Source organism: Chrysemys picta, chromosome 7 (genome assembly GCF_011386835.1).
Source record: "Chrysemys picta bellii isolate R12L10 chromosome 7, ASM1138683v2, whole genome shotgun sequence".
Classification (NCBI taxonomy): domain Eukaryota; kingdom Metazoa; phylum Chordata; order Testudines; family Emydidae; genus Chrysemys; species Chrysemys picta.
In genome coordinates this window covers 55,517,687-55,544,772 of record NC_088797.1, presented here as the reverse complement: position 1 = coordinate 55,544,772, position 27,086 = coordinate 55,517,687, and the positions used below count along the sequence as shown (strand labels likewise).

The window sequence follows — 27,086 nt, the reverse complement described above, 5'->3', positions numbered from 1 at the left end:
ACTCCTGTCCAGGCTGCCTGTGTACGGCTTCATGAGCCATGGCATTAAGGGGTAGGCTTGGTCCCCAAGGATCACGATAGGCATTTCAACATCCCCAACGGTCACTTTCTGGTCCGGGAAGAAAGTCCCTTCCTCCAGCTTTCGAAACAGACCAGAGTTCCTGAAGACGCGAGCATCATGTACCTTTCCCGGCCATCCCACGTTGATGTTGGTGAAACGTCCCTTGTGATCCACCAGGGCTTGCAGCAGCATTGAAAAGTACCCCTTGCGGTTTACGTAGTCGGTGGCTTGGTGCTCCGGTGACAAGATAGGGATATGGGTTCCGTCTATGGCCCCGCCACAGTTTGGGAATCCCATTTCAGCAAAACCATCCACTATTGACTGCACGTTGCCCAGAGTCACTACCCTTGATATCACCAGGTCTTTCATTGCCCTGGCAAATTGGATCACAGCAGCCCCCAGAGTAGATTTGCCCACTCCAAATTGATTCCCGACTGACCGGTAGCTGTCTGACGTTGCAAGCTTCCACAGGGCTATCGCCACTCGCTTCTCAACTGTGAGGGCTGCTCTCATCTTGGTATCCTGGCGTTTCAGGGCAGGGGAAAGCAAGTCACAAAGTTCCATGAAAGTGCCCTTACACATGCGAAAGTTTCGCAGCCACTGGGAATCGTCCCATACCTGCAGCACGATGCGGTCCCACCAGTCTGTGCTTGTTTCCCAGGCCCAGAATCGGCGTTCCACGGCATGAACCTGCCCCAGTGACACCATGATTTCCACATTGCTGGGGCCTGTGCCTTGTGAGAGGTCTATGTCCATGTCAATTTCCTCATCACTCTCGTCGCTGTGCTGCAATCGCCTCCTCGGCTGGTCCGGGTTTCGCCTTGGCATGTCCTGGCTCTGCATATACTCCAGGACAATGCGCGTGGTGTTCATAGTGCTCATAATTGCCGCGGTGATCTGAGCGGGCTCCATGATCCCAGTGCTAGCTATGGCGCCTGGTCAGAAAAAAGGCGCGAAACTAGTATCTGATGGACCAGGAGAAGGAGGGAGGGCGGGAGGGAGGGCCGAGTGACGACATGGCGTACAGGTACAGGAACAGGGAGAAACACAAACAACTGTCACACAGAATGGTCCCCCCAAAGATTAAACTGAAAACCCTGGGCTTAGCAGGCCATTGATTTCACGGAGGAAGGGGAAGCAAATGAATACAGAACAAATCTATTTTTTACATCTTATGCTGGCAGCCGACGGTGCAGCATAAGTGATAGTCTCTCCAGTACGATGATGATGGATACCAATCATAATATACCATCGTCTGCCAAAAGGCAAGGGGCTGCTGCTGTGTAGCAATGCAGCCCCACGTCTGCCAGCCCCACGTCCGCCAGCACCCAGCATCGCCCTCGGCCTCTTCTGGGTGCTTAGCAGACAATACTGGGCAATTGGCAGAAAATAGTATACTACGACTGGTAGCCATCATCATCGAAACAGTAGCATGTCTGCCCAGGTGGCCATGATTGACAGCCACTCCAGTACGATGACGATGGGTACCAGTCATAATATACCATCGCCTACCAAAGGGCAAGGGGCTGGTGCAATGCAGCCCTACGGCTGCCAGCCCCACGGCTATCACTCATGCTACACCGTCTACCGCCAAAAGGCAGTTAGCTGCTGCTGCTGTGTAGCAATGCAGTCCCACGTCTGCCGGCACCCAGAGGACATATGGTGACGGTGAGCTCAGCTGAGCTGAGCGGGCTCCATGCTTGCCGTGGTATGTTGTCTGCACAGGTAACCCAGGTAAAAAGGCACGAATCTATTGTCTGCCGTTGCTGTGACGGGGGGGGGAGGGGCCTGACGACATGTACCCAGAACCACCCGCGACACTGTTTTGCATCATCCGGGCATTGGGATCTCAACCCAGAATTCCAAGGGGCGGCGGAGACTGCGGGAACTGTGGGATACCTGTGGGATAGCTACCCATAGTGCAATGCTCCGGAAGTCGACGCTAGCCTCGTACTGTGGACGCGGTCCGCCGACTAGAGCACCTAGAGCATTTTATGTGTGGACACACACAATCGGCTGTATACAACCGATTTCAATAAAACCGGCTTCTATAAATTCGAACTAATTTCGTAGATTGTATTTCTCCTTGTTTGTTTTCCCAGGCAATCTCAGACATGTCCTTCCTTTCATTCCTTCCCCATTCTTCACGTCTCTCTAATACTGCTGGCAGTTTGGGAAACCTGCACACATGCACATTTTCTGCCTAATCCACTCCATCAGTCAATCCAAATATCAGCACTCTCAACTCCACCTGAAACCTATGACCAGAGGGAGGATTTCAGCATGTGTTAAAACAAGGATCCCATCTGCACTTGGGTCCTTTTTCTGATTTATAGGTGCAAACACTTGTGGGGAGGGGAAGGAGAAACTGAGGCAACATACTGTCCTCCACACACACTTTTTAATATCCTAGTGATGTCCCTTTCAGAGCAGCCACAGGTCCCCTGCATTCTCACAGCTATGCGTAGCTGTAAAGTAAAGGAGAGGGAGAGACTGGAAAACGGCAACAGAAGGCTCTAGCAAGCAGATATGAGATTAAGAGGTAGCTATTATAAGAATGGGGGAAAAATTCCAGTTAGGAGTTGAGGGTGCTCACACCTTGCCAAATCAGACTCCATAAGTGCTTGTAACTGCACCAATGGTTCAGTAATCCCTTTAGAGAAAACATCCCCATTGGGCTGCTAACCCTTGTGTGCTCAGCAATCTCTGTAGCTGAAAAACTGCCATATGGACTCTGCATTTCCTGTGTTTTCAGAACTCGCCAGCCTCCCTTGTAAGCTTATTCTGGGGCTAACCGGGGGGGCCCACTTGATCCACGGTGGAGGTCAGAGTAGCCTCAGGGTTGTTCTTATTTATGATTGGTCTGCCCATGGCCCTCTAGGAACTCTGGGCGTAGGTCTACACTGCAATTAAAAATTCACAGCTGGCCCATGCCAGCTGACTTGGGCTCACAGGGCTCAAGCTAAGAGGCTGTTTTGTTGCAGTGTAGATGTTTGGGCTCTGCAGCCTGGGCTCTAGGACCCTGCAAGGGGGGAGGCCGAGCTCTAACACCTGCACCTCAGTTAAACAGCCCAAGTCAGCTCGCATCGGCCAGCCATGGGTGTCATATCCCCACAATGGGGGCTGCGAGGGAAGGTGTCATAGAGCCATTCTGTCAGCTCCATGCCAATCAGGAACCTCCCCCGCATATCCAGAGTATTCCCCAGGAGCCACAGAGAGGAGAATTAGAACCCCATCTATGCGGATAATTATATATAGTGTAGTCACAGCATTTAAGAGCAGGAGTAGTAGGAGTGGCTGGCTGTGGAGGGAATGCACCGGCTGTGGGGGAATGCACAGTAAGAGGAGATCCTGCCAGGGTTCACAGATATAGGGAGAAAGCGTTTCTCCAAAAGTGATCACATTCAAATTCCCTGAGCCAGGCGCTACAACTGAGCCTGCTGTGAGGGAGTTTGATCTAGTGTCATATCTCTTCCTGTAGCTGTCATTTTAATGACTCCTGAGTGCTGTATGAACCCAGGAGTTCTTGTGGGAGTGAGAGGTAGAAATATCCATTTTAACTGAAATGCTTAAATGAAATCCCTCCAGCTTTAAGGGTGTGAGACAAAGCTCTAGAGACGGACAGGAGGTGAGCTATTTTCAGCCACACGTCGGTGAGAGATCCATGGTACATGTGGGGGGGGCAGAGAGGGTGAGATTGACGTGACACATGTGAGGGACAACTCTGGCCCCTTACCAAAAGCAGAATCAAATACCTAATCATAGGCAGCATAGCAGCTGAGAGTGCAGAAGAGCAGGGAGGGCTGGGCTCATCGGTCTGAACTCTCCTCTCATGTGTCTGAGCTTGAGGGAGAAAGTGAGGAGAGGGCTTTTCGGGGGACTCCAGAGGAGGTGGATGCCATTTGTGGAGATGGAAGGGGGAGCTGCCACCCTGTAAGAGCTGGGGTTTTGCTTTGAAGAGTGGAAGAGGTTATCAGAGAAGGAAAGAAACCAAAAGTGCTGAAGTCATGGGAGCTGAAGAGGAGGTGCTGGTCATGCTGTCTGGAGGGGCCCCCTGGGGCTTCAGGCTGCAAGGGGGCTCTGAGCAGAAAAGACCTCTTCAGGTGTCAAAGGTAGGACTGGAGGATGTTAACTGTCCAGAGCAAGGCTATGCAGTTGATCCCAGATATGATAGGAGAGTCAGGCATCTCCCACTGTCATTAAGTAATGCTCTATTAACCTAGTGGATCTGAAAGGAGATCTTGGGTGGGATGGTCTGGCAGTGCCCAGGGAAGGGTGAGGTTTCTGAAATGTGTGTTACTGAGCTGGAAATAGACTGGCTTCTGGCAGGCGAGGATCTCTTTCTTCCACTGATGCCCATCACTGCTCCCATCACAAGCAGAACCTAGATAATCCAGACACTTTATAATCTGCACAATTCTCCTCACTTGAAAGCAAAGATATAACAGCAGCAACAGTGCAGAAGTGAGAGCTCATATTACTGAGGCTTCATGGCTTGTATAATACATCCAGTGGCACATTATGAAGTGTGAAAATCATTAAAACTATTTGACAGTGGTCAAATGAAAGGAACAAAAGCCATTTTGTGATGCAGTGTTCATGCTTTTTCTTTAGCTATATTTGTCCAGTAAATTGCAGAATTCTACCATCACAATGGGTCTCACAGCCATCAGTGCAAATTACTGTGAGTCTCCTGCATTGGCAGAAGCTATATAATTGCTTTCTAAGCTGAATATGAGCAACAGCTATTAGTTCAGGTTCCAAGAAACTGAGGGTAGGAGGGGGGGAGGATAAAACAGGAATCAAGACAATCCTTGAATTGCATTCTTTCTGATCTGCAGTTCTCTTTTCAAAGTTATCACTGAGGAGTGTTGAAGTATGACAGCTAGAAAAAAAATCCCTCTGCTTTATTAATTCACAACTGCTGCCTTAGCCTTGACCCAAGGATATTTGAGAATGGCAGTGTCACCAGCAGCAAGGGCAGGAAGGTGCTATAACCAGCAGCTTCTGGTTTCTCAGGAAGCCTGTCCCTGTGGAAGAGCATTGGAGAAGGGCACGTTCTGTAGAAGTTCAGCCAAATAACATAGAATAGCTTAGCTTGGTCCCCAGCGACAGGTCTCTAAAATAGGGAAAGATGATGATCACCAAAGAGAGAACTTCTTCACAAACTCAGTGTGCTGTGGGGAAACAAAGCCAACACCCATGGGCCAAGCTATCCAGAGGTTCTGTGAGAATAGGATTTTTGGCATCCCCTAAACTATGCAGCGTCTGGAATTATTTCTGTTGCCAGTTTTGCATGGCACTTGGGAAGGGGCTATCAATGCGTCTGGGCCTGTCACATGCAGTCAGGAAGGGAGCTGTCATTGAAGTCAGGCCTGCCCAGGTTGGATGGTATGGCGTTCAGATAGTGCAGTGATGAGTGTGGCACAGAAGCATAGATAGATAGATAGGAAGGAATTGTCAGTGAACTCAGAGCTGACAAAGAAAGGAGCTCTCTGAGAAAGTGGGGTGCCAAGATTAAAATAGAAAAACATTGCATTAGCATACAAGAAATATGATTAGTGTTGTGGCTCACAGCAAAGACTGTTTGGATGGGATGTAGATACAGATGCTCCTGGGTTACACAAACCCGACTTGCGGAAATCCGGAGTCACGGAAAAAGTTCATTAAGTTCCGTAAGCTTTTTTTGTGTGTGCGTAATTGTTGGAGATATGTTCCCGACTTACGCAAAATCTGACTTACGCAAGGCATTCCCTAATGGAACACTTGCATAAGTCGGGGAGCTTCTGTACTAGGAAATGTTTGTGCAGATAAAGGGGGAGGCCTACAAAAAAGTCCAGTGCTGTGCTCATAGGGGATTTCAATGATTAGATACTGATTAGGAAAACCATTGTAGGAACCCTACAGCAGGATGCATACCCATGGAGATAGTACCAGATTGCTTCTATATACCAGCACACTTTGTAATGAAGTGGCAACCAAGCCAGAGACTAATCTGGGCCTAATAAGTGGAAATGAGCCAAGCATGATAAATGAATGGTGGTTCACAGGGACATAGGAATTGCCATACTGGGTCAGGCTGATGGTCAGTCCAGTCTTATATCCTGTTTCTTGCAGTGGCCAATGTTGGATGCTTCATAGGAAGGGTTAAAACGGCAATAGTGCATCTAATGATCAGCTTATGCCCTGAGGTATGAGAATTGATAGTCCTGCTAACTATACTCTAACTATAAACAGCTGATTATTATGAACCTCTAGTCCTTTACTTGTCTGATTAAAACCTTACTTAATTACAGTATTTGTCTCATTAATATCGTGCAGCAGTAGATTCCGCACACTAATTAAACATTGCATAGGTAGGTTTCAGAGTGGTAGCCGTGTTGCCATACTAACTATAATGAGAGTAATCAGTTAAGGTGAGCTATTATCAGCAGGAGAAAAACAACTTATGTAGTGATAATCAGGATGGCCCATTTCCAACAGCATGGGGAAATAGTTTTTACATTGTGTAATGACCCATCCACTCCCAGTCTTTATTCAAGCCTAATTTAATGGTGTCCAGTTTGCAAATTAATTCCAATTCTGCAGTTTCTCATTGGAGTCTGTTTTTGAAATTTTTGTTGGAGTATTGCGACTTTGAGGTCTGTAATCGAGTGACCAGGGAGGTTGAAATGTTCTCCGATTGGTTTTTGAATGTTATAGTTCTTGATGTCTCATATGTATCCATTTATTCTTTTGCGTAGAGACTGGGCAATGTACATGGCAGAGGGGCATTGCTGGCACATGATGGCATATATCACATTGGTAGATGTGCAGGTGAATGAGCCTCTGACAGTGTGGCTGATGTGATTAGGTCCTATGATGGTGTCCCCTGAATAGATATGTGGACAGAGTTGGCAACAGGCTTTGTTGCAAGGATAGGTTCCTGGGTTAGTGTTTTTGTTGTGTGGTGTGTGGTTGCTGGTGAGTATTATCACTACAAAAGTTTTTTTTCTCCTGCTGATAATAGCCCACCTTAATTGATTACTCTTGTTATAGTTAGTATGGCAACATCCATTTTTTCATGTCCTCTGTGTATATATATCTTCCTACTGTATTTTCCACTGCATGCATCCGACGAAGTGGGTTTTAGCCCATGAAAGCTTATGCTCAGATAAATTTGTTAGTCTCTAAGGTGCCACAAGTACTCCTCGTTCTTATTGCATAAGTAGTATTTCCTTGTAGCCAGTTCCTGTTTAACTTGAGTAGCCTTTTGCTCTTGCTTTATAAGGCAAGGTAAATTGGTGTGCCTGGCTGACTTGCTCTGCACTGTTCGTTATTTTATATTATAAATGCACCATTCTCATAGTTCCTCTTAATCTTCTCCTTTGTCAAGTAAACATCCTAGTGTTTTTTAATGTCCTCTGCATATGGAAGCTCTTGATATGTTTAATCACTTTTATTGCTGTTCCCTGGTCCTTTTTTATATCTACTGTGGCTTGAGACAAGATGTAGAAAACTGAATGCAGCCTGTACCAGGTGTATTAAATGGCCTTAGAATATTTTTCATAATATTCTCTGTCCCTTTCCTAATACATTATACAATCTTATTTGTTTTTTATTGTTTGTTTGTTCTACCATTGCTATACTTTGAGCCAATATTTTTGTTCAGCTGTTCTCGGTGATGCCAAGAACTTTCTTTAAAGCTGCAGGTAATTTAGAACTCATCAATGGTTACACTGTCGTAGACTCATAGAGTCATAGACTTTAAGGTCAGAAGGGACCATCATGATCGTCTAGACTGACCTCCTGCACAACGCAGGCCGCAGAATCCCACCCACCCACCCACTCCTGTAACAAACCCCTAACCTATGCCTGAGTTATTGAAGTCCTCAAATCGTGGTTTACAGACCTCAAGGTGCAGAGAATCCTCCAGCAAGTGACCCATGCCCCACGCTGCAGAGGAAGGCGAAAAACCTCCAGGGCCTCTGCCAATCTGCCCTGGAGGAAAATTCCTTCCCGACCCCAAATATGGCGATCAGCTAAACCCTGAGCATGTGGGCAAGACTCACCAGCCAGCACCCAGGAAAGAATTCTCTGTAGTAACTCAGATCCCACCCCATCTAACATCCCATCACAGTAGGGCTACCATATGTCCGGATTTCCCCGGACATGTCCGGCTTTTCGATCTATAAATAGCCGTCTGGGGGGGATTTCTAAAAATCTAAAAATGTCCGAGATTTCCCCCGGGTCGGCTATTTATAGATCGAAAAGCGGCGCTGCTCGGCATCCAAGACCCCTTCTCGGTTCCCCCCCATCCCCTGCAGCCTTAGCACGCCCCCGGCCCCGCAGCTGTCTTCCCCCTCCTCCCGTCCCCTGAACGCTCTGCCCCCCTGCTCCTCCCCCTCCCCTCCTTCCCGCGAATCAGATCTTCGCGGGAAGTCTGAAAAGAAGCAGAGGCAGGCGGGCAGCAGCAGGTAAGCTGGGGCGGGGGGGACGCGAGGAGGAGGGCTCCGGGGAGGCGCAACTGGCCCAGTCCGGCCCCGGCTGCCCCAGCGGCTCCAGCCCGGCTCGGTTCGGGCCCCAGGGCACCGGCCCCAGTTCCAGCCCGAGTGCGCCGGCCCCGACCCCAGCGGCTCTGGCCCAGCTCGGGCCCCAGGGCGGCCGGCCCAGCCCCGGCCGAGCACCTCTGGCCCGGCCGGCCCCAGCGGCTCCAGCCTGGCCCGGCTCAGGCCCTGGTGCACTGGCCCCAGTTCCGGCCGAGCGGCGCCGGCCGAGCACCCCCAGCCCCAGTGGCTCCGGTTCCGGCTGAGCGCGCCAGCCCTGACCCCAGCGGCTCCAGTCTGGCTCGGGCCCCAGGACGGCCGGCCCGGCCCCGGCCGAGCACCTCTGGCCTGGCCTCAAACCCCGCAACTCCGGCCAGAGCGCAGCTCGATTCCTGGGCTCTTGTTAAAGCCGGCCCTGGTCGGGGGACAGGGAGTGGGGGGTTGGATGGGTCGGGAGTTTGGGGGGGCTGTCAGGGGGGCAAGGGTGTGGAGAGGGGTTGGGACAGTCAGGGACAGGGAGCAGGGGGGGTTAGATGGGTCAGGGGTTCTGGGGGGGGCTGTCAGGGGGGCAGGGGTGTGGAGAGGGGTCGAGGCAGGCAGGGAGCAGAGGGGTTGGGATGGGTCAGGAGTTCTGGGGGTCCTGTCAGTGGGCAGGGAGCAGTTGGATAGGGCATGGGAGTCCCGGGAGTTTGTCTGGGGGCAGGGGTGTGAATATGGGGTGGGGGTGTGGATAAGGGTCGGGGCAGTCAGGGGACAGGTAGGATCCTAGGGGGGCAGTTAGTGGCAGGGGTCCCAGGAGGGGGCAGTCAGGGGACAAGGAGCAGGGGGGAGTTGGGGGTTCTGAGGGAGGCAGTCAGGGAGTGGGAGGGAGTGATTGGGGGCGGGGCAGGGCAGGGGCGGGGCTAGAGTGGGGCTCCTCCCCCCGTGTTCTCTTTTTTGACTGTGCAAATATGGTAACCCTACATCACAGACCATTGGGCATATTTACCTGCTAATAATCGAAGATCAATTAATTGCCAAAATTAGGCTATCCCATCATACCATCCCCTCCATAAACTTATCAAGCTTAGTCTTGAAGCCAGATATGTCTTTTGCCCCCACTACTCCCCGTGGAAGGCTGTTCCAGAACTTCACTCCTCTGATGGTTAGAAACCTTCATCTAATTTCAAGTCTAAACTTCCTGATGGCTAGTTTATATCCATTTGTTCTTGTGTCCACATTGGTTCTGAGCTTAAATAATTCCTCTCCCTCCCTGGTATTTATCCCTCTGATATATTTATAGAGAGCAATGGTATCTCCCCTCAGCCTTCTTTTGGTTAGGCTAAATAAGCCGAGCTCTTTGAGTCTCCTTTCATAAGACAGGTTTTCCATTCCTCGGATCATCCTAGTAGTTCTTCTCTGTACCTGTTCCACTTTGAGTTCATCCTTCTTAAACATGGGAGACTAGAACTGCACACAGTATTCCAGATGAGGTCTCACCAGTGCCTTGTATAACGGTACTAACACCTCCTTATCTCTACTGGAAATACCTCGCCTAATGCATCCCAAGACCGCATTAGCTTTTTTCACGGCCATATCACATTGGCAGCTCATAGTCATCCTGTGATCAACCAATACTCCGAGGTCCTTCTCCTCCTCTGTTACTTCCAACTGATGAGTCCCCAGCTTATAACAACATGGTTTTACAAAAGGTAGATCATGCTAAACCAACCTGATCTCCTTCTTTTGTTGTAAACTGTTCTTTCCAACATACAGTCACTGAGTTTGCCTCAACTGAATAAAGAAACAGGTTAAAAATGGGATTTGAAGCTGCTTCTCCATACAGAGACCAAGTCATCTTACAAGGAGAATACATAGCTTGAGTAGGTGTTTTAAACCTCGTAGCTACATGAAGGGCTCAGTTGTGAGCCCCACTCCAGGTAGCACAAAGGGGGAGAGAGCAGCTGGATCCCCAGGCTGGGCCTAGCTGATGCAGAACTGGCATAGCTGGCTTCTATACCCCCCCATCTTCCACAGCCTCTGGTTTAAGGGACATGCTCAGAGTGAGCTGCATGCACTCTGGCAATCAGCCCCTGGGGGCCATAGGTGGTCTGATGTAATTTAAAGCAGCCCTGCTCTAAACTACACCAGGCTGGTCTCAGGATGAGGGAGATGCACATGGCTCCCTCTACTCAACTGTGCCCAGGATCCAGTGACCCTAGTACTATCAGCAATTCTGAAACACCAGTATTAATCGGTGACTGGGCCAGCTTTAGGGTTGTCTCGTACCCTAGGTTAACTAGCAGATATCTGTGCCTAGCAGCTCACAGCCAAGCACAGAGACACTTAGTGACTATTTTGCTCCACATAGGCAATCAGCTGTAATGCCTGTATGGTAAAGCCATACGTAAGGTATCGCCCTGGCATGGAGGATGGGCAACATCACAACTCTCAGACGTGGCAGGAATGAAGAGCGAGTTAAAGGAAACATAAGAATTCAATAATGCCTGGGAAACCCACAGTAGAAAAGGGTAAATGGTTTAACACACAGCTCGGAAAGCTGCACCAAAAGTCAACCCAGTAATAAATAAGCTAATGGGGCAACAGATTTTATTAACGAGCTAGACAGGGGGATGCCCTAACACACTGTGGCACAAAAACAATGTTGCTGGCAGCATAGTAGATAGAGGCCAGAAGCTCTGGCCTCTGCATGCCCAATACATCCAGGCAGGGCCGGCTTTAGGCCAATTCCACCAATTCCCCCGAATCGGGCCCCGAGCCTAAGAGGGTCCCATGCCCAGTGGCAGGGCTGCCCAGAGTGGGGGACAAGTGGCAGAGAATCCCTTCCTTGGCTAGAGGCACCTTTTTAATTTTTACTTACCCGGCGGTGCTCCGGGTCTTTGGCGGCACTTTGGCGGCGGGTCCTTCACTCGCTCCGGGTCTTTGGCGGCACTTTGGAGGCGGGTCCTTCAGTGCCGCCAAAGACCCGGAGCGAGTGAAGGACCAGCCGCCAAAGACAAGGAGCGCGGCCCGGTGAGTACAAGCCCCGTGTGTGTGTGGTGGTTTTTTTTGTCATCCCTCCCGGGGCCCCGTCGAAACTGTTCGAATCGGGCCCTGCACTTCCTAAAGCCGGCCCTGCATCCAGGCTGCACCATGGAAAGGGCCCAGCTGCACTTACCAGCTTTCAGAGTGCTCCTGAACTTGTTTTATGGCTTTTCAGTAGTTAGGCAGGTGCTGTGGCCACCACTCGGAAGATATTTAGGAAGCAGTGCTTGTGGAACTCAGTTCATAGTGTATCTACAGAAAGCTCAGACAGCCATGCAGGGTGTGTGGTCGCACAGGCATCTTGAGCATGAGAGAGCTGCAAGCTAGGCACCCAGCAGGAGGGTAACACTAGGTAGGATCAGCCCTGCTGCTGAGCTTTAGGAACAGAATGGCTTTGCAGGAGACTCCTGGGAAAGCTCCCATCCTCCCAGATGAGGTGAAGTGTTAGGATTGTCAGGCCCAGGGCAGAAGGTGAACTGTACATGGAGAATCAGATCCTCAGCTGGTGCAAATCTGCATAACCAATTTACATCAACTGATAGTCCGGCTCTCGATTCCCTGGGCATCACCAGTGTTCAGGATTAAGGGCAAGGAAAGAGCACGCACATGGACACATCGTCTCAAAATGGATAAAAAGACTAGAGGGATGGCTGGACAAGCATATGCAAAATCAGAGAGAGCTTGTTCCATGCTTTTTGTGTTAGTTTTGCTGTGAAATCAGGACCAGTTCTTAAATCATATAAATGTGTATTCAGTCTCATGTTACAGCTGCTTAGTAACTCTCACTAATACACCTAGTTAGCTCCTCACAATTTGCCCTCAGGGATAATTCCACTTCCAGGTCTCTTTCTCAAACTCTTCCCTTCCCATTCCCCTCTCTGCAGAATCCATGCTGACTGTTACTTCTTAGTTTTTGCCCGCTGTGTAAGAACTGTCCCAGCTTTGTGCTGAAGCTGTCTCAGATGGCTCCATCCTTTATAGCCTGTCCACTCACAGCCAGGCAGATGCTACTGTCCCCTTGGAGGCCAGAAGTCCCTTTAGTGGATGGCTGTCAGCGATTGCAATGGAAGCCTCCAAAGGCTGATCTGATTTCCTCCATGCATTCATACCTAATGCTGGCAGCCAAAATGTCATGAGGCACCTGAAGGTTCCTGCCAGCTCTGTATACCAGGAGCCATCCTGAGTACTAGAGATGGATGTTGCCTTTGCCTTATCATCCACATCTGGTAAAGAGTTTTTGATGGGTTCCTCACCACCACTGTGCTACAGATCCACACAGTGTGTGCTCCAGTCAAAGCAACCATGTCCCTTCTCAATAGGTTCTTTATTTAGGTGCTCCACTTGGGCCAATTGCACTCTGCATTTTGTTAGCCTTATGGTATACACAAGAGGACTGTGCGTTTGCAAGGTGATTTTACTACACCTGTGTTCATCTCCTGGGATTACATCTTCATATTCTACTAGTATGATTGGTAGAGATGTTTTCTTCTCAGCCCTCATTGTCTCTCAGACTAAAAGTATTGTGGTGGTAAACCATGATCCGATCTGCTGTCTGCATTGCTGGTGGATGCCAGCTCAAAGCAATTTTGTTTGCAAGGATTTTTATTTTAAGTTTGCATTTACCTATTTGCTGCAGAATGCTTTTACTATGTGGCACCAGCACTTGGTGCCATATCTGCAGACTAGTTTTTCCTCTCATTGTCGTTCCTGGTCTTATATTAAAAACTGGGGCAACAAGCTAGTAGTTGAACAGCGAAGAGTTCTCATGGCATTTTTGGGAAGTGCAGGTATTGTCTGGGTTGCTGGACTGGCTTTGGGCACACAGGAATGATTTTAATGTGTTTGGTGTAATCCACCCTGTGCTCTTCTGCCTTTCCCTGCACTGCACCGGCTTGTGCTATTTATAACATGTTGTGTTCATTTAGTGCTGGCAAAACATAACATATTGACAGCTCTGGAGACTGAGGTTACCAGTTTATCCCCAGAACACGTGTGGCATGTGGCAATGTGATGTCTCTCATAATGCTTTATCACCATGCCCCCAAAGGAATCACCCAGAGAGTAATTCAAGCTTAATGACCATTCCGGCTTTGGCCCCTCTGCTGCCAGCAAGAAGACTCATAAGTGACAATTGTGGTGCCTGTTTCTGCAGTCCTCAGGCCCTGGACTGAAACCACCAGACACTTTCCATGTAGGTCACCAATTAAAGGCCAACAACTTTTGGCCCCTCTTGTAATGGGCCTTGTTACTCCAGTTTTACACCACGGTAACTCCAATGCGTTCAGTGCAATTATACTGCCATAAAAACTGTAGTAACACAAGGAGCAATCAGGCCCCAGAGCTGCATTCCAACCAGCAACTGACAGGTGAAAGGCTGTTATATGAAACTGCTACCAATCCCTCTAGCCATCGAGTTCCTCCAGCTTTCGTCTTCCTGCTGTAAATGTGGCACTGACTCAGAGTGGTTCTGTTTCCCACACTTCTTGCCCATAAGTTGGGCCTTTTCCCCACCCCTTCTCATGGCATTCTAGATCTCTCATATTCCTGTGCTCGCTGTGCTCTGTCCATATCAGGTTCAAGTTTCCCTCACCCTCTCTTTCCACAGCAGCAAAGTCCTGCTCCCTATGAAGAAGCATTTGTCTGGGGCTAGATCTGCTTCTCTGATCAATAGTGCTCTGAGTGCTTGATCCTGCCTCCACTGATGTCAGTGGGAGCAGAATCTGGCCTGCAAGTGGATCTTGGGGATGCCACACATGATTTGGTTTCTGCTCGATGAATCGTTTGTATCCCAAAAGCTGGGGCTCTCAGCTTGCTGACATATGCATCTGACTCCAGCCTTCATATAAAAACCTGATATCTTGCAGCTTCATTCTGTTTCAGGTCAAGTACTTATCTAATACCTTCAGTAGCTATTCTAGTGTAATTGGCATTATTGCTTGGCAACGTTGCTATATCTCATTCAGTTCTCATCTTCTCTCCCCAGTGAAGTAATCAAAAACCTTTATCTTCATAGCTTTCTCTCGATCCTCTGTGGTCAACTCCGTGTACAGATCTGTTTCCAGCCTTGAGATGAGCTTTTGGCTTAGAAGACCAGTTTCTGGTAATCTCATCCATACTGTCTGCTCAGAGTGGTCTATGTCTGCTGCTTTCTGTTTGAATGGACTCTCAGGCTAAAGAAAAATAAGGGGACTGATTCTCCTACAGTGATGCCAACCAGTAGAAATCAGGTGTATGTGAGATCAAAGTCAGGCCCTGTATATCACAAAAATTCCCTTGCCCATGTCGCTAATAAGGCCTTCCATTACTGACATGGAAATAACTTTACAAATGTAGTTCACTTTTCACCACTGATGCTCCTTGTTTTATTTTTTGCTATCCCTCATCTTGGCTACTGAAAGCAGGCTGGTCAGTTTCACTCTCTGGTTCTCCTGCTCTAACACAACGCTATTTGTGTTTCCAGTGCTTTAGGGGAATACGTCAATTTAAACCAATGTATGTTCACTGAAATTTAACACAACCAACTTGTGGCAGGACCCACTCGCTCCTGCCTCTGCTCAAGTCCACAAACTGCTTAGAGACCCTTGTGCTGGTAAAACATCCAGTGCAGTTTATTTACAATGTTGGTTCCCATCACCCTTGTACAATATACAGCCATATTCCTACATTCTTAGGGAGCCCTCAGCATAGAGTGACCAAATAACAACTGTGAAAAAACAGGACAGAGGGTGGCGGGTAATAGGCGCCTATATAAGAAAAGGTCCCAAAAAACGGGCCTGTCCCTTTAAAAACAGGACATCTGGTCACCCTGCCCCAGCAGGTCCTGAGGTTGTCAGGTGCCCAGTTTTTGACCAGAAAGTGTCCTGCTCCAGGTCCCACCCCCACTCCACTCCTTCCCCCAAGCCCCACCCCACCCCATCTCTTCCCGCCTTTGCTCTGCCCCTTCCCGCTCAGTTCTGCCCCCTCCCACGAGCGCGCCTCATCCTCGCTCTTCCCCCCCCCCCAGCGCCTCCTGCACACCGTGGAACAGCTGATCACGGCGGGCAGAAGGGCTGGGAGGGAGGGGGAGGAGTTGATTGGCGGGGCCACCGGCAGGCAGGAGATGCTGGGTGGGAGGTAGGGAACTAGCTACCGGTGGGTGCTAAGCACCCGCTAATTTTTTTCCATGGGTGCTCCAGCCCTGAACACCCAAAGTCCAGTCAACACAGGCCAGGGGAAGGAGCCAGGTTATGAACCACGCCAGCCTCTACTCAGCCAGGGCTGCCTCCTACCTGTGTTGGGCGGTTGCAGCTCCCAGGACCCAGCTCGACTTCACAGGTGAGTTCCTTCCAACCCAGGCGTGGGTGTGTGTATGTGGGGAAATGGCAAGCAATGGGGGCCAAGGAGAAGAGAAGCAAATGGGATCAGGGCCTTGGGAAAGAGGCAAGGCATGGTGGAGCCTTGGAGGAAGAGGCAGGGCAGGGCCTCGGAAGGTGGAGCGGGGCCAGGTAGATTCTGGCACTCCTGCTGGAGTAGGGTGACCATACATCCACTTTTGGCTGCAACTTTTAAGCCCTGTCCCGATTTTTATTTTTTTGGGGGGGCCCAAAAGTGGGCATTTGTCCTATTTTTTCTTGCTAACTTGGTCAGTTGGTAAGAGCAATTGGGACAAATGCCCACTTTTGTCAAAAAAGTGGGGTGTGGAGGAACGTGTGGGGGGATGGAGAACAGTGATGCCAGCCTCATGCGGGGGGCAGGCAGGGCTCGAGCGAGCAGCAACACCAGCCGTGTGCGAGGAGTGGGGGGCAGGACTCAGGTGTGTGGCTCGGGCCAGGAAAGGGGCTCAGGCGAGTGGCTCAGGCCAGCCTTGCCCAGGGGGAGGGTGGCAGGGGGGACTCAGGCTAGCCCCACACAGTGTCCTGTTTTCCCTTTGAGAAATATGGACACCCTATGCTGGAGTATCCAGTTTTTAAATATTACAAAGTTGACAACCCTACTCTCTCCCTCTTACTGCTTGTTGACAACTCTACTCTCTCCCTCTTACTTGTAGGCTCTGCCTAATGGCTTAATTAGCTTTCCAGCTCTCCTCCACCCACTGCTTAGGCACACCTCTTTTTAACCCGGGCTGTGCAGTATTGGATTGGAGCTGGCTCAGCTGCTGTTGCCCAGGTGCTGTCACACACCTGAAAAGGTTTCACATTATAGCTAGTTCCATAAATCAGCCTCTCCTTTTCAACTGTAAAACTTTCACTATTAAAATGAAATACAAAGCTAAATAAATAAAAAGTTAAGATTGTTGGACAGCATCCTTTGTCCAGCATTGCGCAGTGTTCATTACATGTAAAATGCATAGGTATGTGCCCAACACAGTGCCTGCCAGCTGACTGGTCACTAGAGACAAGTATTAGTTCAGTCTCTAGAGACCACGTTATGCATACACCACTGTGCAAATGTTCAGGGGCTGTATAGGATGCATTTTGCAAGCCAGGATTGACTGTTGTCCTGCAGCCCTCCACTGTGTGGCAAGGGGAGCAAAAGAGGGAAGACCAGCCTGGGTCTCCCCACATCTCCTGTTTCACTCTAGTTACTGGTGGCTGCTGGAGAGACTGGCAGGGGTTTGGGGAAGATAACCCCCCCACCCCCATTCCACATTGAGTCCCACATATGAGAGTAAGCAGTTACTGCAGGAACTGCCTTTTGGGAGGAGAAGCCATAACCTTAGGGTTACCATACGTCCGGATTTTCCCGGACATGTCCGGCTTTTGGGGGCTCAAATCCCCGTCCGGGGGGAAATCCCCAAAAGCCGGGCATGTCTGGGAAAATCGGGAGGCTCGGCCGGGGCCTCTTTGTCCGGGGCCGGGGGCATGGTGCAGGGGGCCGGGCTGGGCGCGGGGCCGGGAGCCGGGGGGCGCGGGGCCGGTCCGGGCCCGCGGAGCCGGGTCGGGGAGCCGGGCCGGGCCCGCGGAGCCGGGAGCCGGGGTCGGGGTGTGCGCCGGGCCCGCGGGACTGGGAGCCGGGGGGTGCGCCGGGCCGGGAGCCCGGGGGTGCGCCGGGGTCGGGGAGCTGGGCTGGGAGCCGGGGTCGGGGAGCCGGGCTGGGAGCTGGGGTCGGGGAGCCGGGGCGTGTGCCGGGGTCGGGGAGCCGGGGCCGGGAGCCGGGGAGTGCGCCGGGGTCGGGGAGCCGGGGTCGGGGAGCCGGGGCGTGCGCCGGGGTCGGGGAGCCGGGGCGTGCGCCGGGGTCGGGGAGCCGGGGTCGGGGAGCCGGGCTGGGAGCCGGGGTCGGGGAGCCGGGGAGTGCGCCGGGGTCGGGGAGCCGGGGGGTGCGCCGGGGTTGGGGAGCCGGGGTCGGGGAGCCGGGGAGTGCGCCGGGGTCGGGGAGCCGGGCTGGGAGCCGGGGTCGGGGAGCCGGGGAGTGCGCCGGGGTCGGGGAGCCGGGGCCGGGAGCCGGGGAGTGCGCCGGGGTCGGGGAGCCGGGGTCGGGGAGCCGGGCTGGGAGCCGGGGTCGGGGAGCCGGGGAGTGCGCCGGGGTCGGGGAGCCGGGGCCGGGAGCCGGGGAGTGCGCCGGGGTCCGGGAGCCGGGGTCGGGGAGCCAGGGGGTGCGCCGGGCCGGGAGCCGGGGTCGGGGAGCCGGGGGGTGCGCCGGGCCCGCGGGGCTGGGAGCCGGGGGGTGGTCGGTCGGGGCCGGCACCCCAGGGCCCGAGCCGACCCAGGCTGGAGCCGTGGGGGGACCAGCCTGGGCCGCGCCTCCTCCCCCCCCCCTTACCTGCTTCAGGCTTCCCGCGAATTAAATGTTCGCGGGAAGCAGGGGAGGGGGCGGAGACTTTGGGAGGGGGTGGAGTTGGGGCGGGGGGCGGGGGTGGGGCTGGGGGCGGGGCCGGGCCCCCGGGGAGTGTCCTCCATTTGGAGGCACAAAATATGGTAACCCTACATAACCTTTACTCCTGAAAGGCTCTGCAAACTGCTTGTGATTGTCCACAGCACAATCCCTTTCCTCAGGGAGGGTGGCGCAAAGCAGGGAGCTTGGGTGAAAGGCTTCGAGAATGGCCCTTGGCTGGGATCAGACTAGACATGAAGCTGCTGCGTTTTAATCAGGACATCTCCATTATTAGTGCTCCAGCTTGTGTCACCCCACACATACTGCTACCTAAATATAGTTCACACGGAAGGACAGATGCTGCCAGTCCACATCTGACTCCCTCCTACCCCCCACTTGCATTCTGTTCCCAAAGCTCTGACAAAATCCCCAGAGACACATCCAGCAGTCACTTGGTCCTTTTATCTCCCTGGGACTGTAAAAGGAAAATTCTCCTGACTCTCCTCCCTGCCCTACCTCCATGCTCTCTCCCTCTGCTCAATCCCTTCTCCCCTCCTGTCTTCCTCACTTGCTGCCTTCACCTATTTTTCTTTCTTCCCTTGCTTTCCCTTCCTTCTTAACTGCTTTCCTCTCCCTCCCCCCTGCTGATGAAATGTGAGAAATTAGAGGAATGGACAGTGTAATGAAAGAAAGAAAAGATGGGTTATATTCCTAGGGCTGTGGTAGAAGGGAGGTCACTTTTACCCTTCATGCTAATGGTCACAACTAGAGGGAGTACAGAGAGCAGCAACTAAGGGCTTATCTACATGGGGATATTTAAGAAAGTTAAGATAAATTAACTAAAGTTGTGAGATTAATGCACATATGCTAAAGCGCAGTAAACCCATGGATGGATGCACTCATTCAGAAGTGGCCTTAGTTTGTGTCGTTGTAGGATCAAGGTACAGGAACTAACACTTGAGCTTCTGAATGAGAGTGTCCACACTGGGTTTAACACACTTTAGTTTCTGTGCATTAACTTCACAGATTTAGTTAATTTGCCTTAACTCCATGGACAAATGAGCCCTCAGAGCGTAAAAGATTTGGAAGGATGGCCTATGAGTAAGATTGTGATTTTGGCATGAAAATTTTTAGCATCTTTCACGGCAGAGGTGTGAGGAAAAAAAGATAAGTCACCAAAGAAAGGTCACTAAACAATGTGGTTTTCACTATATCCTTGCGCCAGATAACAATGCTACTCAGTTTTGGAGCCTAATCAAATGTGTTTTTACAGCCATTTCCAAGAGTTCACAGACTTTATTCAAATTCATTATTTCCTTGATCTCTGGGACAAAATCATAGTCCTATCGATGAGCAAATAGGAAAGGAACATGTATGTGTAGACTGGAAAAATGGAAGCTGGGGAGATAGTAGAAGGAGGATTGTCCAATGGTTAGAGTGCTAGTCTGAGACTCTAGAGACATGCTCTGCCACAGACTTTCTGTGTGACTGTGGCCCAGTCAATTAGTCCCTCTGGGCCTCAGTTCCCCCTCTGCAATATGGGAGTAATGGCACTGCCCTGCCTCACAGTGGTATTGTAAGGATAACTGTATCACAGACTATGAGTCACTCAGATCCTATGGTGATAAAGGTCTCTAAGTACTTAAGACAGACAGTGGTGCGGATACAGTTAGGGTTTGAGTACTGTGTATAAAAGATTTTTTCAAGAGAAGGCATTATCATTAATTAGTATTGATTTAAACTAGAAATATCAGTCCAAATTCTGCCCTCAAATGCATATGCCAGTGACATTGATTTAAATGGGAATTTCACCCTCATATCAGAAGTAAGTCATACTATTGAAAATAAAACAAACAAACAAACTAAATAAATGTAAACAGCAGGAAAACCATAAGCTATAAAAACCACTCAGAAATGTAACCAACTTCCATTTGAGCCAATGGGTTCAAAGATCAACTTTAAATCTCCACTTCCTAGTTTCACAGGCACCTAATGGAGACAGTGATAAAAATGATAACAAACATTTATATTACAGGGACACCCAGAAGTTCCCATCTGTGTCAGCCCCCTCCCCTTGTGCTAGGTGCTGCTCAAACACAAAAGTTTGCTCCCCAAAGAGTTTGCAATCTACGAGGAATACAGTCATAAGGGGGGGGGGGGATATCAAACACATCCCTATTTTAGACACGTTTGCATTTCTTGTATTTTCATTTGCATAAATGAACAAGGCCTCGATTCAGGAAAGGCCATAAACACATGCCTCAGTGAAGGCATGTGTGTCATCCCACAGAAGTGAATGAGTTGATAGCAGCCTTCAACTACCTGAAGGGGGGAGGAGGGGTTCCAAAGAGGATGGAGCTCGGCTGTTCTCAGGGGTGGCAGATGACAGAACAAGGAGTAATGGTCTCAAGTTGCATTGGGGGAGGTCTAGGTTGGATATTAGGAAACACTATTTCACTAGGAGGGTGGTGAAACACTGGAATGGGTTACCTAGGGAGGTGGTGGAATCTCCATCCTTAGAGGTTTTTAAGGCCCGGCTTGACAAAGCCTTGGCTGGGATGATTTAGTTGGTGTTGGTCCTGCTTTGAGCAAGGGATTGGACTAGATTACCTTCTGAGGTCTCTTCCAACCCTAATATTCTATGATTTCTATGAAACGGAGACTGAGAGAAATGAAAAACCGCTCCCCTCTGGGGACCTCCAGGTGTCCTCTGGTTTTGGAATCTCCTCACCATGGTAGCTGCTGGGGGGCTGCCAGAGGGGGCTGAATTAGCCCTTTGGAAGGTGATCCCAGTTCTAATGAAAATGTGAGGTGAATAGGGCAGGGAAAACAGCAGGCCAGGAAGATACATGATGCTCAGAGAACTGGTGGGAGGGGAAGATTCTTTGGGGTTTGTTTTTCTCCAAAAGGAGGAACCATGGTGCCAAGCATAGTGGCACCCCAGAGAAGCCCCCACACCAAGGGTCCTTAGCATTGAGGTCACCATCCTGGGCCCCCTCCTCAGAGCTCACCAAAGCAGCTTCTGAAATTGACAAGAAAGGGGTTGCAAGGGGCTCACACCCCACAATGCCAGTACAGGGTGCAGAGAGGATTTCCCTCAGGTTCCTTTAAAATTCCGCTTTTCCTGTCATTTCCCATCTCATTGATATAGCTGCTGTCCAACACCTTTCTCTCCTAGCCAGGACCATAGGCAAACACTCCTTCCAGTTACTGGTGTTGCGGTTCCTGGCTGGCCAGCAGGGGGTGTTATTTTGACAAGGTGAGTAGGCCTGCAGCCGGCATGGCAACCTGTCCCGCATGCCTGGCCTGTGATGTCTACTGACCTCCCACTGAGCAAGGCGCGCAGGCAGTGACTTGGCCAGTCTTTGGTCAGCATGTTTGTGCCATTCCCTGTCCAGAGCTGGATGTCACTGGCATAGTGCTCCACACTGCAGGATATGCATATTTCCTCCTCTTCCCATAATAGCCTCCGCTGTCTTCAGCCCTGGGCTGTGCTCACACAGAACTCCCAGCAGAATCCAGCTGCTCTGTGAATACACTGTTCCTAGCTCTGCTCCGAGAGGGGATTGATACGCCCATGTGCAGCTGAATCCAGGAGCACTGACAGCTGGGTAGCCTTTCATCCTATTTTTAGGCTCTGTATTTCTCCACCTGTACTGGGAATTGGCTTCTTTTTCCAAGGAGGAGGGAGGATGGGAAGGAGCTGGAGCCCCCTTGCTGGCCTACACGGGCTAGCACTGAAATACCTGTCTCTTCTGTTTTTCTGGTGCACACCTGTGCGCAGCCCAGGCCATAGTCTCCAGGATCCTGTGCTGGTGGCTGAGTGGAAAGTCCCTCCCAAACACAGCTAAAGCCTGTTATTGAATCATGCCCCTCAGCCTGCTCATTGCAGATCTCTGTCCATCCTGCCTCCCCCAAGTCCAAACCTGACTAAACTGAGAGCATGAAATGCACCCAAATTCATGACCACCCCACCTGGGTGTGCATCCAGCATCCATGCTCACCCACTCTGGCCAGCACACAGATACTACAGTGAGGGAGGGCCCTGTAGGACCCTAAATAGGCCGACAGATCAATTCATTGGTTCTGCCTGTCTCCACCCCATCCCCACATCCAACTGGCGCAAACTGGCATGTAGGAGCACAATGGGATGGGAAGAGCAACCTCTTTGATATTGCTGACAGAGCTTACCCCTATGCTCTCTCTCCAACATCAGAAACAACTCAGTCTGAGGACTAGTCTCCACCTGGTGCCGAGCATGGAGCCTCTTGGTCCTCGAGCAATGGGTGGTATTTCTCCAAATGCCCATGGGACTTCCTTGCATCTCTGTCCTGTCTGATGTATCTTGTGTCTCAGCTGGGAGGTGTGGAGTTTTTTTATTGTCTCTCTGTCTGTCTGGCTAGCAGCTGCCCCAAGCAGGAGGGGGCAGGGGGTGGGACTCTGATAAGAGCAGAGGAGTTGTTCTCTCTCCAGGCAGGGTTTATTATGGGCCCTCATGATCTCATTCCAGGCTGCGGAGGAGGAGGAGGTGAAGAACCAAGGTGAGGAGAGATTGGAGGCTGAACTGATGGATGTGTCAGCTCAGATGAGCCAGCCCCTAGTTTAAGCCTGCAGGCAAAGCACAGGGCTGAGACTCTGAGGCTGTGGCAAGATAAAGACAAACAACTCACAGCACAAACCATCTTCTCGGTCCCAGCCTGGGGTGGACGCAGCCTCCTGACTGAATCGGTCCCTGTGGTCGAGGGGGGCACAGACCACCCACAGCAGCACCCTCCACACCAGCACCGCAGCCTGAATCCCGGCCCGGTGTGGAGGGGAGGTCCTGGTGGTGTTGGAGAGCTGCTCAGCACTCCCCGCACTGCAGTGGCTCCCATCCTGTGGGGCTGGGCCCAGCTCCCTGCTCTGGGCGTTGCGACCTGGAACATGATGGCTGCTCAGGTCTGGTGCTCTTGGTTCATGATTTCCGTGGTGCAGCTAAAGCCAGGAACCCACGCTAAAGCTGCTGCCCCTCTTACTCCTCTGCTTTGCTGGGTGGGTGGGGGGGTACTGCTGTGGGTGGTCAGTGCCCCCCTCAACCACAGGCCCACTCCAACTCTGACTGGCAGATGGGAGAGCTTGGAATGCACCCACCAGAGCTGCAGATGGTCTAAGTCTGCATATCAGCCAGTCCCCAAGCCCTCCAGTGGAACCCCCTTCTCTGGGCCCCTACAACTGCCTCCTCCCCAAATGGGAACTCAGCACCTTGTGCAACCCCCTCACATTTCCTAAGGAGCGTGGCTATTGCCAATCTTAGGGAGTCTGGCTGACGAGCAGCGACACACTAGAAGAGGTGGGAGAATGCATCTTTTCAGTGGAGATGGGGGTGACATTAAATGTCCCAGGCCTGTGGCTCACTGTGGGGTTCCCCCCCACCACAAAAGTGCACTAGATCCGATATAAAATGCTCGGCATGGACTTTGTTTCTCTCTCCCCGCCTCTGCAGGACCTGGAGAAATCCATGGGAAACATTTGCAAATTCAGCCATTTGCTGTTAGGTTAAAAATCATTGGCCTGATCTTGTTTTATCATTCACACCTGTGCTAAGTGCATGCAACGTGGCCAGTGCTATCAGACCAGAATTCTCCTCTCAGGCCTACTGGTAATAGGGATTTGAACCCTCTTGGCACAGCTGTGTATGTGTTTTGCTTGCACAAGCGGCTTGGGGGAATGGACCAATTCAGACACAAATAAAGCTGTTTTCATTTTGTTTTTTTGTTTCAATTTCATGGGAAAATGCTACGAGCGATGGGTTTTGTAAAAGCTTTTGGGGCCTGATTCTCATTTACACTAAGGCCCCTTTACACCACTCTGGCAGCATAAAGTAACTTTAAAATGGGTATTATTGTAATTTACTACAACTGTAGGGCCGCTTTCCACTGCCACTTTGGTGTACATGGGCCCTAGTATAAATGAGAATCAGTCCCTTTATGTTTTTAACTATGAGGCCAAACTACCTGTCAGTTTCCATTTAACTGTACATCCCTGCCTTTAAAGAATGGGCCGCTTTTTCAGTCTACAATGCAAGTGAAGCTTCGTAGTGTTAAATGAAGAGGTGATAATCCAAATAATGCAACATCAAGTGGTACAGGGAAAGCATGTGCTCAATGATCAGGACTCTGACTTCCACTCCCCAGAGCTGGCCGTGTCAAAGGCTTGTACTCAGCATCTGGAGTAAGGTGTAGCGCTTGTGTCTGCCCAGCACCACTTGCCAGATGGCATGTAGAGTGACTTACAGCCTCTCGCTCATCCTCTTGGCTGAGGGGCAGTGACACATAGCCACGAGCCCCTGTGACTTTATAACTGACACTGCCCACTAATCCACAAGCAACATGCTGCCTAGTAACAGTTATAGTGTTGGAGAAGGCTTGCTTGAGGTAGGAGCGACACAGGAAGGAACGCCACCACAGCCACAGGAGAAACCTTTCACTCTGTGGTACAGCAGCTTCCAAGGGAGGAAAGCTTCTGGGCCAAATTCAGCAGTGATGTAAAAGAGATGGTAAACTATCCACTGGGTGTAAGAGAGCCTTAGGCAGCCAGATTCATCTCTGCTGTCATTCTGCTGCAGCCAAGGGACCAGACACCAACCTCAGTTACATCAGTGTAGATCCAGAGTAGCTCCAATGCCTGCCAAGCGGTTACTCCAGATTTACATTAGCATAGCAAGGCAGCATCAGGCCCAAGGCAGGTCTCAGTGGATGTAAGTGATAAAGTAACGTAACTAGCCCAGGTGTGGCCCTGAGGGCCCAATACTAGGTGTTGTTGGAGCCTTCCCCTGGAAGCACTCAGCTTCTCACAATGTGGGGCCCTCTGTGACTGGCACAACGGGTGTAAGTTACATGCTTAGGAGGCAGAAGCTGGGGCGTGGAGCAAGAAATGCAGCCAGCAGGAGCACAGGAGGCCATGCTCCTTTCTACTTTAATTCATGCCTGCACCAGCCCCAACACTGCTGGGAGCAATTCAGACCTGGCAGAAGCAAGAGCAGCTCCCACTGATTTCAATGAGTGCTATGTCCCCTTGCCCTGGGGGCTGTGTTTGGTCCCATAGAATGCTAGATGGCTGGGAGCTGCACTCATTTTGCATAACCACTGAATGCCATCTCAGCGTAGGTGACACCCGCTAGCAACACCTGCTTCCTTATCAGCTGACTCCTAGGGCATGGTTCTCCTCTCTCAGTGTTTGGCTGCAGGGGAGTTACTCCTGACTCACGCTAGTGAAAAGGAAGTGAAAACCAGGCCCCCAGTGTATAACTTATCCCACCACTATGTTTGGTCCTACCACATGGACATTTCCCTTGGGGCATGTGGCACAGTGGCATAATGGGCAGAGAACAGGGTGTCTTACGGTGCAGAGATTTCAGGGACATTTCTGTGAGACTCTCCTCCGCCACCCAAGCATCATGACACAGGCATCCCTGGCTAGGAATGGAGCTCTCTGAAGGTATTGTGACCCACCATCCAATCCATGCTAATAACTATTCAAGCTCCGTGCCTGTCCTGTCTGTATTACAAGTGCCCCTCGCAGGGGTTCTCACAAGAAAATTTTTGGTGGCCTCAGAGTGCGGCCACCAACTCTTGTTGGTGGCCACTCTGACAATTTTTCCTAAAATACTTAATTAACACTAGGAAAAACAAATAAATATGCACATATACATGTCCAAATCATTGTAATTTATTCATGTAGGGTTTTTTTTGCAGACTTAGTAATAAAAATAACATACAGTTGTCTCTATTCTTTACTGGACCTAAACAGAATAGAAACAAAATAAGATGATTTGCACATTCTTGTATAGTTTGTTGTTGTTTCTTTTGCTTTTTTGGCTGCTTTTGTTTTTAGATTTGTTAGCTAGTATGGCTGCTGCTGTGAAAACTAATATATGTATATTTGTATGTATCACTTTTCACAGCAGACTTACTAGCTAGCTGGGAGACAGTGAAAAGTGATATTAACAAACATAGAAATATCGCTTTTCACAGCAGACTTACACGGCCCCAGAAAGCCATGGATGGAGAGGTGGGTAGGGAGGCAGTGGAGGCCAGAGGGAGTCGGGGGGACGAGCCCAGGGCTGGAGCCCAAAGCCCCCTGACTGGGGGATGGAGCCTGAAACCCTGCGTCTGGAGCCTGGCGCCTGCCACCCCAGGGCTGAAGCTGGAAGCCAGAGCCCCACCACCCCTGGGAAGGTTGGGAACTCACACCAGCTGCCTGCTCCTCTGGCATTTGTGGCTACAAAGGAGGGCAGGGCTGGCAGCCCTGGGGGAGAGGCTACTGCTTCCCCCCCATCACTACCCAGGAGGCTGTGGCTGCAAGAAAGGCCTCTGGTGGCTGGCCGCATGCGGCCATGGTAGCCAGATTTGAGAAACACTGCCCTACAATGCAGGTGTCATTTCTTCTGGCCCAATCCCAAGGGTCTAGAGGTGGAAAAAGGGAAAAGCCACCTATGCATAGTGCACATTCTATTTGCAAGACCACTGGAGAGACGGCTTCAGCCAACCCAGCTGGGGAAGCTGAGACATAGCCGGATTATGGGCTAATTGGGAAAGTGCCCCTGCTCCCTCCTAGGGTGACCAGACAGCAAATGTGAAAAATCGGGACAGGGGGTGGGGGGGTAATAGGAGCCTTTCTAAGAAAAAGACCCAAAAATCGTGACTGTCC

The 27,086-nt window shown here is 50.9% G+C and overlaps 1 protein-coding gene across 1 annotated transcript in view; it reads left to right on the top strand.

Moving 5' to 3' along the window:
- The first annotated feature begins 3,920 nt into the window (after positions 1-3,920).
- SYNPO2L (synaptopodin 2 like) overlaps positions 3,921-27,086 on the top strand; it is a 59,339-nt gene continuing 36,173 nt past the window's right edge. The window contains exon 1 of the mRNA XM_005285590.5: positions 3,921-4,172. Coding sequence (XP_005285647.2) covers positions 4,068-4,172 — 105 coding nt within the window. The 5' untranslated portion in view covers positions 3,921-4,067. The remainder of the gene's footprint in view (positions 4,173-27,086) is intronic.